Source organism: Notolepis coatsorum (genome assembly GCF_963971535.1).
Source record: "Notolepis coatsorum genome assembly, chromosome: 3".
Taxonomy (NCBI): Eukaryota; Metazoa; Chordata; class Actinopteri; order Aulopiformes; family Paralepididae; genus Notolepis; species Notolepis coatsorum.
In genome coordinates this window covers 195,603,285-195,619,451 of record NC_140167.1, presented here as the reverse complement: position 1 = coordinate 195,619,451, position 16,167 = coordinate 195,603,285, and the positions used below count along the sequence as shown (strand labels likewise).

Below are 16,167 nucleotides of genomic sequence, written 5' to 3'. Positions count from 1 at the left end.
AAATAGTCTATCTAGTGCTTCATGTGTATACAATAAGTGCTTAATCTAATAACATGAACTAAAAAAGAAGTCGATCAAAATGTCTTCACACGTTTCGTAAAGTTATTATAGGAACTTTATCAACTTAACGTCCGCGGCAGGCGTCATTGCTTTTACCAACAGGGTTTCCAACATTTCCACTGAGCAGTCGCATTCGTGTGACGTCACTCCGGGGTCCTATGACTATCTCCGTTACAGAGCTGGCGCGGCTCTGGTTCGTTATCGTTTACAAGGGAATACAAAGCGGCTGTCGTGATAATCACACAACAATACTTCCGGTCCGGTCGGTGGGCTTCAAAATAAAAGTCTAGAACACCGGAAAAGACGGAGCGGTGGGCTTAAAAATAAAAGTCTAAAACACCGGAAAATAAGTTTATTTTGTACAGCGTTTTCCTCCACGAGTACTCGAGTACATCATGTGATCAATCGATCTGGATTATTTTTGCCCATCCCTAGTTTATCCTGTGCTGAAGTCTCCATTCCAATAGAGATAGTGTATATTATTTTGACAATCACAATTAACAATGTAGACATCATTATCAACATCAGCTCACATATTTAAGTAGTGCATTCTTAGGTGGTATTTGAAAGACACTTTACTATTCAATTTACTTATGTTCAGTGGGCAGTTATTCCAATGATTGATGGCACGATGAACAACAGTCCTCTTTAAAGACCTTTGGATACAGAGGACTATACTGCTGCACAATAATCTAGGTGACATCCTAGCCTTAATTGATAAAGTATCAGTAATCGAATTACCTATATCTGACCATCACTGTGTATTTAACAGAGACAAAAAAGGATGGAGGGGAAGTATTGTATGAGAGGGCGCTGTCATCAGATATCAACGTAGTATGTGCGTTTCTCTTTAAGAGAAGCACACATTAGCCAGTCAAAACAATTTGCTATAAGGCCATAAGTCACATTGTTGTGGGATCCGTTTTATTTTCCTTGTAGGCAGCCATAATAGTGATTTCAGCCAATCCTCAGGGTAATGGTGTTGCAACTCCTTCCACGTCGTATGTGTGTATTAAACTGTCTTGCCCCTCCATTTAAAACCGGGGTATTACTCTATCTTTAATGCAGAGTGGGTTTTTATTTTTTGTCTTTTATTTTTTGTTTGGTTTGTCCAGTTCTATTCATATCTGATTTGGCATAGTATGGAATTTTGCCATAACAATGACTGAATGGAGTGTATTCTGATTTATGGAGTGATAAAAAGAGATATCCAAAATCCCCTTTGGCTCTAATATGTCGACAAAATGGAGCTATAATTTTGAAAATGGCTTTATCCAATGTTCAGATTTCTGTCCTGGAATTATATGCAAATTAGTGCATATTTAAGTAGATCAGGCCTCATGTGCATGTTTGAACATACAATTGTGATAAAAAAATTAAAAAAAAAGTAGTGTCTCCCCTTTAAGTTCAGTTCAGTCATAGACCTGTCCTCTGGTAAGGAGGTGAGAACTACAACATGTCACCCCTGAGTGACAGTGTGATTGAATGACCTTCGTCCAGCTTCAGAATAATTTTTTTTTTATTATTAATTCTTTATTTTCTTTCTCTCTCTTTAATCTTATTCGTATGTCACAGGAGTGCACGTGATTGTGTTCAGTTGTGTTTGAGCCATGTACTGATAACATTACAAGTTATTGCTCATATTATATTATAAATCTCCCATAACAATAAGTATCAGAAAGAACAAGGTCATCTAAGAATGATTCGTTATTAAAAGATTTAGAATTCCTCCTTAAAACCAGTCTTGTGCTTCTTACACAGACTGTGGGGCAAAGGTCACTTATGCCTAGGTCAAAAACCGCAGTTGTATTTGAGCTATGTACTGATGGTTTTTTTCTTTCTTTTTCTGTGGTGGGGTCTCGCTGAACGGTCTCTTCACTCTCCTTGCGGTCCGGGCACCCGTCTCTGACCAAGAGGAGGACGCGCAGGACCACTGTCTGTACCAGGCTTCTGCAGTTACAGCGGTGACACATGGACAGTACTCCGTGACCATCAGCCGAGACAAAGATCTGTGAGACGGTTTCCAGCAGACCTGTTCCATCAGGGCCACAACCAAGGGCCTGAGTGGGGGGACCGACTACAGCTGGTTTCTGTGAAAGTAAGCTGTCCCAATCTGCTCCAGAACTAGAAGGCAGAGGGCCTATCGGCTAGTGAACGATGGGGCGCTAAGACCATCAACCGACAGCTGACTCCAGTCTGATAGGATCAGTGGTCCTGAGATAAAGATCTTAGAGACAGTTTCCAGCAGGTCTAAGCCATTCACCGGACAGGCTCCTTGCATCGGAGGGGAGGATCATCAGGACTGAGCCACGGCATACATGGACTGCAGAGGGGGGTGCTTGGACCAGCGACCGGGGGAGGGAGAAGAGACCGTTTCCGGGATGAGGCAAGTTTTACCCACAATGCTTAGGTTTGAACCACAATACATGCAGATATTACAGTATCGTCCTAAAAGATGTTAGGTAATGATGTAATGAACTTTCTTTGATTCAGGTGGAGATTTTTTTATGTGTTGTGCATTGCAATAGTAACCAGTTATTTTTTTCATTCTTTGTGAGGAGTCTGCAAATTGTTTTTGTTTTGTTTTGGCTATCTCCCGGAGAATGCAGTCACGTGTATTCTGTTTTCGCTATGAGTTTTGTGAGAATGTTTTTGTCTTCTAGTAATGCACCCAGTGTTATATTTCGTGAGCGCAGTCTATCTTGCAAGGTACTGCCCTGTTTTTTCTTTTTGTGATTTCAATTTTTCAGCTTGGTGGTGGGTGCCTTGCCCAGAGCCGGGACACTGTGTTGTGCTGGAGACAACCTGTTTACCTGTCATGCGTCATCATTCATTGTGGATTTCGTTATCCCTCTAGTGACTGTTTTTTAGATAATAAAAATAGTTTTTTGCTGGGTTGTTATAATCTGCGTTTGAATGATAATATTTTTTGTTGTCTTTATGAAATGATAATGATTGTGATTAATAATTATCAAAAGGAGGGAACTGTCGTGGAAATATTATCATGTCATTATGGTTTTATCATTTTACAGACTGTTACACTAGGATCTGCGTAATGTGTGTGTGTCTCTTTAAAGGACACACAGAGTATTCTGTTATAAAGCCCAGCCATAACCCAAGGTTAGAGAATTCCCATTACACTGGTTAATGTGTGCATGTCTCTTTAACATCTTAGTCATAACAGAGTTGTTGTCCGTTTCTAGTTTCTGAGAAAACCATTCTGCTTACCTTAAGTCATCATATCTGATATATTGTTATGTCTGGCAACTGTGTATTTGACAGGCATGTGGACAGCGTTCTGGGTCAGTCCTCAGCCAAACGCTAATGGTGACATACCTGCCTCTGGCTCTGTGACTGCCCTTTCAACGTGGCCACGTGGAAATTACGTTTCTATATTATTTAAATCACCTTTCTATTATTATCTGTAAATTACTTTCCTATTATTATTTGTTAATCACTTTTCTATTATTATTTGTTAAATAAACCTTATCATTATCAAACGTGACTCAGAATGATTAATGTAAACGGCTCATCGTTTGTCCTTTAATAATTCCCATTACATTACAAAGAAATGTATTTGCCACGCAATCACATTGGAAGAATAATAATACAATCATTCAGTACATTGGAATACTGACAAAGCCATACTTGGTAATTTACTGTACAACTGGGTTAGGACATTTGTAGGGGCCAGTTTCTAATTGCAGTCTCCCGTAGTTGTTTTTTGAGTGTTTTTGAAAGTGGGTAGTGATTCACATTCCTTTACAGCTTTGGGTAGAGCGTTCCACATTGAATCCCTGATTCCCTGCCCCCTCATCAAGTTTGGTGTGAACGATGGGCTGTGTCTGTGATTGCCATGGAATGCCATTCCATCCATAGAGGCCATTAGTGACAGTGTCATTGTCTTTTAACCATATCTGTTGACAATATAATTTCTTTATATATTGAAGGCTACATCCTGCTACCTTTTTCAGCTTCGCTATTTATAAAAAATAAAAAATAAATCTGTTCTGTGCGCATGCACGTACCCGCGCGGACGCGCAGCGTGTTACCAGTTCCCATATTACCACTGCACCCCTGCCCACACCCCTTCCTCAGGCTCATAGTGGACAGGACGACCTCCAGAGGGTTTGTCTCAGACTTTTATACGCTCTTAATTCAATCCACGTATAAAAATGTATCATTGGATACAATCTGGCGGGTGGATATCCCGGAGTTGGACCCCGAGTTTGACTGGGATGATGTTTGGGCAAATGTGGCATTATCTTCCCGCAACCCCAATCACCAGCAAATTAATTTTAATTATATTCATAGGACCTATCTTACACCTAGGAAGCTATTTGCTATGGGACTGATAACCGACTCTCGGTGCACTTTGTGCTCTCAAAAGGCCACTGGCACTTATATGCATATGTATTGGGATTGCCCACCAGTGGCCCGCTTCTGGAGGTCAATAACGGACAAACTTTCAGATCTGTGTGGCTTAACTATGCCATTCACAGCTGTTACGCTACTCCTGAACGATATAACGACACTACCTGCGTCCGTTCAACTAAAAAGGGTTGTCCTAGCGGGTGTCACAGCAGCGAAGAAGCTAATAGCAATGAGATGGAAGGAGCCTGAGAAGCTTACAGTGATTAACTGGTCCCTAACACTATTGGATGTGATTTATCTTGAGATATCCACGGCGCGGGTGAGACAGGCCGGTATTGACCTGTGGTTTGCAGCAGCCGAAAAGGTCAGGACCGCCGTGTGCGGCTGAGCGGGGTTGAGGTGCGTGTTCGGGTGAGTCCGGGGGTCTCTTGGGAGGGGGAGGAGGAAATGTTTTGTCCGTCTTGTCTTTTGTCTTGTCCTCTTGAGTTTAGCTGGGGATTTTATGGGGGGGCAGCTATTTAACTATTTCTTCACTGTTTGGTCACTTTTACACGGTCTCTGTGAGTCTATGGAACACCTCTACAGGTTTTTGTTTTGTCATGAAGGTTCATTGCTCTGTTTTCGGGTTGTGTTCTCAAAAAGTGGTCCTTGTGTTGAATTGGAGATGTACGTTTTATTAATATAGGGTCACACAGCCGGGAATCGGGGCTGAACACTGGGAAAGACCATTTATTGGATAGTACCCCTTGGATTTAAAATTTAGAAGGTTGAACTCTGTTTTCTTTTCTCTTGGTCTGTATAAATTGTTATTCTGTATTATTATTGTTTTTGTTATTTTCTTGTGAAGTTCTATCTATTGTGATTGTGTTTAATGTGTTGTATTGTTTCATGTGAATAATAAAAAAATTTGATCCAAAAAAAAACATCCAAGACAATTTATATAAAAACTCTTGGGTGCCTAAGACTTTTGCACAGTGTTTTCTATCCACTTTAGCCAAAAATACACACTACTGTGAGAAAATAATAATCATTTTTATTATCAGCAATGTTATAACATCCTACTGGTAAACAAAACACAGTAAAGGTGTGTGTGCATCATGTGTATTAAACCCTTTCACTATTTATTTAATATAGTCATATCGCCCACCTCCTACGTGCACACTGTCCTTTTCATAAACTAGAATAAACTAAATGATCAAAACAGAACGTATGAAACAGAATGAAGGGATGATTGTTCAGTTGTTTGGCAGGTAAGACGGCAAACTTACCGTCCCCTAGGGCTGAGCAATAGATCCATACATCGAATGTTGTCTAACTGATATGGTATCATGGATTTCTTTATTTTATATCTTGAATTGTGATGCACAGCTTTGCCATCTAAAATCAAATGCTAAAAAACAAATAAGTCAGATTTCTCACAACATTTCTGAAATGTTTGAGAACGTCAGGTGAAAATGATACGTTTTAATTGATTGTATCACACTTCCCACTGCCACGCAGCAGGATCAATATGATTGGATTAACCGACCATGTAATTTTCCATACCTAAGCAGATATCATGATATACACTATACTACAGTTCTGAATATATTGCTTGTTGCTTGCTATATACATTCTTTCCCCATATTGCACATCCCTACTGCCTCTTTATTTATTTATTTGGCGAGTGTTCACCGTCACAAAGAGGAGGTCGGAGAGAAGACTCACCACATCCGCCCAACCGTTGTCATCACTAGCTCTCGCTCTCTTCTTTGTCCATCCATCTCGACTCATGCTGAGCCACCTGAGAGACCCGGGGAGGAGAGGAGGTTATTTATAACCAACTTGTAACTGAGGGGTACAATTCCCTGACTGTATTGATAAGTATGGTATCATTAAACCACTACCGCTTTATGTACTTTAATTACTGGCCATACAGTACATGATATATAAATATGATGAACACTTCCCACATTGAATCGGTTCCACACAAAGGTATAATCAAGTATTTATTGCAGCAAAAGGTACATAATATACTTCTCTATATACTTTGGATGCGCTTATAAGGCAAAGGAATATGCGTAGGCAAATCAATAATGAATGTCCATTCTCTGGTTACGCAGGAGGTAATTATACAACCTGAATCTTAGGGAATTATATCTATGGTACACTAGTAATATATAGCGGGAGATACTGGAAGGGTCCCCCCGGTTATAAGCCAGCAGGGGTAGAGGATCTGTCGGTAGTAGAGAGTCTGGTCAACGATGACTAAGGAGACTCCAAGTACAGGAGACGGTGCAATAGTCTCTTGATCCACAGACGAATACAGCTGTTCTCCGTAGACTGTAGCTCCACAGTGAAGAAAGCTAGCCGGCCTCAGGCTCTCTGAGGCGCCGACTCGACCTGGCTCCTCACAGGGTAAATCCAACACGTGTAGGCGTCGGCGATTCTCCGCTCCATAAATCACAGGACCAAAACAAATATAATCCAGCCGCAAAGGGCTATGTAGTTGTCGGGTAGATTAATCCAGTGTACATGTCCACACGGTTCTCGTCTAGGTCTCCTCGGGTGAAAGCGCCATGAAAGCAGCCCAGCCTGGATAAGCACTCTAGCTGATACGAGGAAGCGTTGGTGATGCTGGTCACTGTAGAACTTTAGCCGCACGATACACTATACATAAATAGACTATTACTGACTTAATAGAAATATGTCGCACTCGACGGTATAGCGCCAAACTCTGACAATTCAGTTATTAATTCGCACGCGGTCTCAATGCTCTATTTGGGGCCAAAACAGGCCATACTTCACCGCACGGAGTATCGTGGGTGAGGCTTCAACTTATTGGGTAACTCGAACTGAACTACTTCTGTATTCACCTGCGCCATATTTATATGTACGGGGAATAATCTAGTGCCAGCCTCATTTCTGTCTCGTAGTCCTGGGCAGAACCGGGCATGTTGAGACAAGCCTTGACGGTAGCTTTGAACTCGACTCTGGGGGTAAGACCCTGGCGCCTGTGGACCGCTGTCCAATAGGAGAATGAAATATTATGGTCTGTAGTAGGTTAAAGGGATATTCCGTGTATATGTACAAAGAATACACAAGGGATATCAAACGATATACAAATATTATGCAATATATATCAATCAATAAATACATATATTCGGTTTAATCTGACCCTTTGTAACACAACTGAAACAGACACAAACCAAACTCCTTCAATTACCAGAGACCTCATTATGTGTACAACCAGATTCACAGGCTATAAACTTGTGCAGTTTACAGGCCAAACTTAGTCAAGCAGGACTTTAAGGTTTGTTTTGGCTATGTGTGCGTCATAAAAGACATAACTTAATTACACATGCCATTATGTAGGAAATACAGTAATACTAATTCAGCCACATCTTGTATAGGGGTGGATTTTCAATGTCATTGAGGGCAGATGTCATCAAGAGCAGACATGTATTCATTCTGTATTCAGCCTGGCGGAAGACATTATGCTCCAGACCATTAGATTAGATTCACATTTATTGTCATTATACAGCACAAGTACAGTGCAACAAAAAGAAGTTTGGCATCCAACCAGAGTGCAAATGTAACAGTAAAGTGCAATAGTAATAGTTTAATCACCTGTACATTGTATATTACTATTGCACTTTACCGTTACATTTGCACTCTGGTTGGATGCCAAACTTCTTTTTTCGTTGCACTGTACTTGATAATGATGAGTTCATGATTAAACTGGGTGTGAAATATATAAATTAGTACTACGGAGTAATAGTTCTAATCATATGTATGTACAGAGTTCTAGTATTAATATATACAGCGATGCAGGTGTAACGACACTATGGGAGTAAGTCATACTGGCCAGCAGCATAACTAGTAAGAGTAGCCAAGTAAGGGATATGTACATAGTATCTATGTAAAAAGGATCATATGCAGGAATGTACAGACAGATGTGTGTGTGTGTGTGTATATATATACACACACACACATACAGTATATAGACCATGTTCTATGAACTCAAAGTTGATCTCATTTACTCAAAATCACAGAACGAAAGCTTCGTGACGTTCCTGGAAACTACTGGCACTGTACAGTGTCACACTTGTGTGCTGAAGAAAAGGGGGAAAGAAATAACAGGCCATGGAGGGAGGGGCGGTTTATAGAGACAATAGGTTTAGAACTCACACCAAGTGGAGCAGAGTAGGATAGAGATCACTGCTCCAGAGTGAAAGAGGTAAATAGAGTAGAATACAGGTCCTCCTAACCAGCCCATATGTTTCTTAACACAGCAATGGGACCTGTGTGTATATCCAAAACATGTCCAAAATCAGGTCCGAGGACTTGTGGACAGTTCCAGTGGTAGATGTCGTACTATTTCGTAGGTGAAACATTGCAAACTTGCACTGTGCGTGTATAGTAACCCACATTTTGACTAAGCATGGTGGTATCAGTGTTAAGTCCTGGACTGATTTTCAGGACTCGTGACTCGACTTGAACTTGAGCACTGATGACTCGGACTCAATCGTTTTTTTTTTGTTGGTAATAGGTCCTAATAATTTGGCATAAGATATCGATGGCTAGTGCATTTGTTTGGCTATTGTGTCGAAGTAAATAAACTCCCTTTGAAATGGTGACCGCTGTGTTTTTTATGTTTAATGTAGACCTTTTTTTATTTGTATGTCAGCTCTGACTGCCAGAGTGGAGTGGACTCAACCTTGATGACTTGGACTCGGACTAGGGTAATGGGGACTCGACTCGGAATCGAACACCGGGGACATGAGACTCGACCTCGAGATTTAGTGACTCGACTACAACACTGGGGTGGTATGGTGCTCTTCTGCATCGTCCTGCTAGGACTAGCTCGTCTTGCTGCAGCAGTGAGGGAATGGTTGGCACCTGCTGCCACTTACAGGCTGCCGTGACGCAATGACATTATGCACAAAGAATACCGTCAAGGTATGACAGACTGATGGACAGAAGAAAATAACTCATTCTTTTTTGTCTGTTCGCCTTATAGATTATCTAGTGGCTGCGTTTCAGATTTTTTTTTGTCATGAAATCAATTACTTGATTAGGTCCTCCGATAATGTGACACCACCAGGGAGGGCATGTGTGGGACAGGAAATGTGGATCCCCCCTCAGTCTCTTTGCCTGACCAGAGCACAAACATCACATGCATGCAACAGAAGAGTAATTAGATTACAATATATAAAATTATTATTATAGAAGAGAAAAAAATAATCTTAAATTGCAGGTAATAAAACATTTGACAATTAGTTGCAATCCGGTAAAAAAAAAAAAAAAATTTGGAGACAACGTTAACGCAATCCAATAGTAGTAACCGACATTGACCCAGATTGCGTTACCAAGTTTGTTTATAGTCCAGCAGCGAGAAGCGGCACATTTTCGGGTTCGACTCAAGTGACCGTGTGAGTGTCACCAGACTCACCAGTACAACTTGTTTCTACCGTGAGCAGCATGTCCTGGTGCTCTGAGTTTCGTAAAAGTCAGTCAAAGCTTACTAAAAGCACGAGCAGTGAACTCCAAGCCCACGTGACTGAACTCAAACTAGAAAGAAACAGACTAAGAAACGACGTAAACTCCATGATCAAAACTGCAAAAAAGAATTTCATCAATGACAAAACTGAGGAAAACAAAAACAAACCACGTGAACTTTGGAAATTACTCAATAATCAACTAGGATGCAGTAAAAAACTTAAAACCAGATTCTCAAACATAAACATAAAAACTGACAACACGCTCATCACAGACAAGCTGGATGTAGCCAATTACTTAAACATTTTCTTCACAAACATAGCCACAACACTGGTAAACAAACTACCCTCCCACTCAGGGCTTTATGGGGTAGAACACATAGTAGCTTTCTACAAAAACCTAGGGGTCCGCAAGGACGACTTCAAGCTGGAAACGGTAACAACAGATGAGGTACTCAATAAACTGAGCGCCCTCCAACCTAACAAGGCCACTGGCCATGACAACATCCCCTCCAAATTCCTCAGAGACTCAGCAGCCGCCATCACACCAATCATCACACACATAATAAACCTCTCCATAAAACAGGGACACGTCCCCAAGGACTTCAAAATTGCGAGGGTGACCCCTCTGCACAAAAAGGGCAGCAAATTAGACCCAGGCAACTACCGCCCTGTTTCTATTCTCACCTCCATCTCGAAAGTCATGGAAAAAATAGTCTACGAACAGGTCGAAAAGTACCTAGCGGAAAAAAATCTAATCTACGAATTCCAATCTGGCTTCAGAACATCCCACTCCACTGACACATGCCTTCTCTATTTGAATGACCACATCAAACAAGAGGTGGACGCAGGCAAATACTGCGGCATGGTCATGCTGGACCTACAAAAGGCCTTTGACACGGTCAATCACTCCATTCTGATTGACAAGCTAAAAGCAATTGGTTTTGATAGTCTATCAGTGAGCTGGATGCAATCCTACCTTGAGGGGAGGGAACAGATGGTGGAGGTAAACGGTACCCTATCCCCCCCCCTCACAGTGAGCTGTGGTGTTCCACAAGGAAGCATACTAGGACCGCTACTGTTCCTAATTTATGCAAATGACATGTCGTCAGCTTGTGACTGCAACTTGTTCCTGTTTGCGGACGACTCAGCCCTGCTGGTCTCTGACAAGAACAAGTTACAGGTTGAAAAAACCCTCAGCTCGGAACTAGGCAGAATCTGCATATGGCTCGCTGATAACAAACTATCATTACACATGGGCAAAACAGAGTCCATTCTCTTCGGTTCAAATAACAAACTCAGCAAGACCGACGGCTTCTCAGTTACAGTGGGTGACAATATTGTCACAAGGAAAGATGAAATTACCTACCTGGGGTCCATCCTAGAGGCTAATCTCTCCTGTGACAAAATGGCATCCAATGTAATAAAAAAAGTCAACCAACGAACTCGATTCTTGTACCGGATCTCCTCTCTGGTAAACAAGAACACCCTGAAGACTCTGGCAGGAGCACTCATTCAGGGGTACTACGACTATGCTTGCACCTCATGGTACCAAAGCACCTCAAAGGCGCTAAAAACAAAATTACAAACATCTCAAAACAAACTGGTCAGACTACTGCTTGACCTTACTCCTAGAACCCACCTCACCCCTGCCCACTTCGACAACCTAGGATGGCTTAGAGTAGACGACAGAGTACAACAACTTGCAATGGGCCTGGTCTACAAGATACACTACACGACCAAGGTACCCATGTACATGTCAAAATACTTCCCAAAGGTCAGTGAATACCACGATCACAACACCAGAGGGAGCTCCACAAATCATGTCAAACCCAGATTCGGCTCAAATAAGGGACTAAACACGTTTCGCAATTATGCCACATCAATGTGGAACGCCCTACCCAAAGCTGTAAAGGAATGTGGATCACTACCCACTTTCAAAACCTCTCTCAAGGGACACCTACGGGAGACTGCAATTCAACACTGGCCCCTGTAAATATCCTAACCCAATCATTCCAACCCCCTCCAATGTACAGTCATTTACCTAGTATGGTTTTGTCAATAGTTCAATGTACAATTGTGTTTGTTTGTACAGTGTCTCCTCCCCCCCCCCCCTCAATGTACAGTGTTACTTGTTTATACAGTATGCCCCCCGCCCCCCCCCCCCCCCCCCAACCACCTCCAATGTAAATTACCCAGCATGGTTGTCAATATCCCAATGTACCCAACCCCCCCCACCCAACCTCCAATGTACAGTTTCTACGTCAAATGTATATACTCCCTTTTCTTGACTCCTTCTGTATCACAAACAGTACTGTATTTGCAAATCTGGTATGTCATAAATGTATAGATGTAGCAGTACTGACTATCTGTATGTCATGTATGTCATATATGTCTATATGAATTGAAAATGGGGGACCCTGATGGAAACAAGACAAACGTCTTTCTCAGGTCTGCATCCCCTTAACAATTGTATGTATTGAGCCGTACTGTATTGTACCCATTCTGCAATCTGTTAAATAAAGTTTTCATTCATTCATTCACTCTTTGTACACTTCCATCTCTTAGCTACCGACGTGACGCTATTGGCAAGGCAGCCGCGTTGTGGGGGCTCTTCCTGGGCAACAAGCAGTGACAAGAAGAGCCGACTGACTGCCACTCCACTCGCCGAGTTTCTAACGCGGCGGCACGGCAGCAAACACCGTAGCTTAGCGAGCTAATCATTCATGTTTGTGCGCTAACTCGGCTCTAGGACACGAGTCGATGCAAGCAAGCAGGGGAAAAAACATTAATTATACTCGAGTAATAATAATAATGACACGTTATATGTTGACAACGGGTTTCACAAGCGGACAAACAGTCCAATTGTGTGCGGGTGTAACCGTGTAGCTAAACAAAGAGGGCGACGTCAAACGCTAAAAACAATAAACAACGGTCCAAAAGTATCTCGGTGCACAAACGGAAGTCTTACCGTGTATCTCCTCCTCGAACCACCGGTGCTGCTGCTGCTGCTGAGCCAGCGCCGTGCAGAATAACACCCCGCTACCAGCCCGAGCGCCGTGGTGCACACCGACCGGGTCGCGAGACACCTAAAATGGGCTGAACAACGGTCCCCGGGAGGCTGTTAGTTAGCTGAACCGGGGCTTCCTCGCCTTGACTTTATTTGACTACTGTCTCCTAAATTGAGGTCCTCCTGTCACACTTCTTCCATGGCTCCTCTTCGAGAATTCCGTTCATCCTGCTGGTGCCTCCTCCTATGCTCTCCATTTTTAGCCGCCAGATCCCCTTCACTCTCCCCTCTACTCTCCGAGCCCTGGCTCCTCCTCCTCCTCTTGTTTAGCTCAGCTTTTTGAGTTTGTGTGTCTCAGTGCTGCCATCATGTGGAGAGAGAGCCCACTGTGCAGCACTGGTAACTATTTTGACGCAGCGCACGGATACTCTTGGTTCTGTTGTATTATAATCCTGGCGTTTGTTTCATAAATGCGCATGGGTGAATGAATGTATATACTCTCTTTTTTAGACTCTTTTTGTATCACAAACAGTACTGTATTTGTAAATCTGGTATGTCATAAATGTATAGATGTAGTTATTGTAGTAGCAGAACTCTATCTGTATGTCATGTATGTTATGATGAATTTAAAATGGGGGACCCTGATGTAAACAAGACGAAAGTCTTTCTCTGGTCTGCATCCCCTTGACAATTGTGTGTATTGAGCTGTACTGTATATTGTACCCATTCTGCAATCTGTTAATAAAGTTTTCAATCAATCGACTATATATGTGTATGTACAATCAAAACTATTCATATTTGTTCATACTTTTTCGCACATTACTGCTCACAGCACTGCTAAATATTCCATCCCACTGTATTGCTATTTCTATTCTAATTAGTGTATTATACTTGACCACGTCGTGCAGTTTGTGCCTATTTTTATTTTAGCATTTTATTCTATTGATGCTTCTATTCTAATTTAGTTTATATTCCATTTTATTGTATTCCACCTATTTTTTTCCCTTCCAAAAAACGACCAAATCAAATTCCTTGTATGTGAAAACTGAAAACTACTTGGCAATAATAAAGACCTTTCTGATGCTGACTGTTATACGAGCCCTAATGCCAACGGTTCACAGTTCTGTTTGCGCATTGACATCAGGTATCAAAGTGAAACATAAGAGATACAGCCCGATGATGCACCCCGTCTCCGCTCTTGCAGCCATAGATATCTATATATCTATGCTTGCAGCGGCCTCGCGGCCTGCCTGCCCCCCGGGGTGTTTATGTGTCTCTTTGTGTGTCTGTGCCGTCTGGCCCGCGGAACGTCCTCAGAAAACCTGGCACGTGCACTGACGCCAGAGAGACCCAATGGTGACGCAGGCGCACGGGAGAGACCACCGCAACACTTCCTGTATTTTGAGCTCATGGGAGGGAGCGGGGAAAGGGAGCGCGTGAATGAATGTTGATTAGAAAAAGAAGAAAAAAAACTCTAATGAATGAATGTTGATTAGAGCCTTGACGTAAGTGGTTGTAGCTAAGGCTATAATCAAAATTCATTCATGTTATCATCCCCCGCGCTCCCTGTCCTCCTCCCTTCCCCCTCCCCCTCACGAGCTCCATGTAACGCGGAAGTGCAGTGGCCCCATACACGGGGCATGTGCTGAATACAGAAACGATGCATGAAAGGCAACGGCTCCCTTTCAGTAAACTCTGCGACAATCAACAGACCCCCCCAGAATGCTCTCATTGCTCTGGCGATTTTGTTGAGAGGAAGGCCGGAAGGACTGCAGAAGTCTCGATGGGGAAAAAACTTCTGTCTAGTCTGGTGTATGTCTAGTTTACAATGGACTGGTTCTGATCAGGCTTGTCACAGACCTCAGAGCCTTCTTATTGGCTGTTGGCTTTAACTGTTGCTATGGTACCAGACAATGGATGCTGAGGTTTCACATGCTGATTTTCTATTGGTGCAGAGAGAAGTAGTCCACAGTGATGGAGAGGCAGAAAACAGAGCCAGCGAGTAGAATGATTTGACAAAGAGATGGCAGTTTGATCCCTCAGTCTCTCACATTCACCACATAATAAAAAACACACACAGGGTTCTCCAGACCTCGTCTGGCCACTCCTCCAGAGTTCCCGTTGGAGCACGACAGAAGACAGTTGTGGAATTTGTACATATTTAGGTATAAACATACTGTTGATTGATGGAGTATTGCAATGTTATTTAGTAGGGGTGTGGACATTTTAAGATGCATCGCGATGCAGACGTGGATGATTCTGCATCGATTGCTAGCTTTTATGTTCTTTTACAATGTAGCGCTTTGGGATTTGCTCCACAACTATAAAGCACCCCACATTATTATTATTATTATTATTATTATTATTATTGTATTATTAAAGCTAGTGCTCTGGTCATGCATCCACTCAACTCATAGAAAATACAGCATCAGGCTATTCTAAAAGTATTGATACTAATACTGATACCAATAAAAAGTATTGAACCGTTTTTAACAGCTGGGTATCGAGAGATACCTTTCTAGTATCTGTATCATGCAACACTAGTAAAGACATTTATTTTGACATTCTAATTTAAGAACTTTCTAAATAAAAGTTAATTTATCTGACTGCTTGTATTAATTGATGAAAATGTGCAGTAATATAGATTATACAATTGAGGATGTAGTATATTATTGAGCTGCATCGAGATGCATCGTAGAATCTAATCGAATCGTAGAAAGCTAAATAGTAATCGAATCGTGAGGCCAGTGAAGATTCATAGCTCTAATAAACATACTTTTGGTTGATTGATGGAGGATTGCAATGTTATTTAGTGGAGATACCTCTATGATAAGGGTGGTGATACACTGGGCACTTTGGAAAACACCACAGGGCAACATGCTTGCCAACAGGAAATTAAACGAGACATAGGGTAAAATTACAGTCAAATTTATCTAGGCGACAAGAGGTTGCCATGCAATCAGTACAGACGTGTTGAGACATCTGCTTCTCCAACATCGCCTGCTTCTCCAAAAGTTGGCCAGTGTATCACCACCATAAGCAATGTGTTTCTGTCATCACTGTTGCAATGTTAGGTTGTATACAGTATTACACAAAACTGTACTTGGAAGCTGTGAGGCTTGCTGCTAATCTCATGGAGTGATTATTGCAATAACAATATGCTGCTGGTTACTTACTGCTTGCAGGCCCTGGGTGTTTGATCGTAGGGAAAGGGACTTCCAAGACTTTTGTGTCCAGGGGGAT

The 16,167-nt window shown here is 42.1% G+C and overlaps 1 protein-coding gene across 1 annotated transcript in view; it reads right to left on the bottom strand.

Annotated features, from left to right (window-relative positions):
• rev1 (REV1 DNA directed polymerase) overlaps positions 1-13,167 on the bottom strand; it is a 59,180-nt gene extending 46,013 nt beyond the window's left edge. The window contains exons 1-2 of the mRNA XM_084309610.1: positions 12,886-13,167; positions 6,142-6,217 (exon numbers count right to left, since the gene is read on the bottom strand). Coding sequence (XP_084165736.1) covers positions 6,142-6,207 — 66 coding nt within the window. The 5' untranslated portion in view covers positions 6,208-6,217; positions 12,886-13,167. The remainder of the gene's footprint in view (positions 1-6,141; positions 6,218-12,885) is intronic.
• Positions 13,168-16,167: the final 3,000 nt, after the last annotated feature.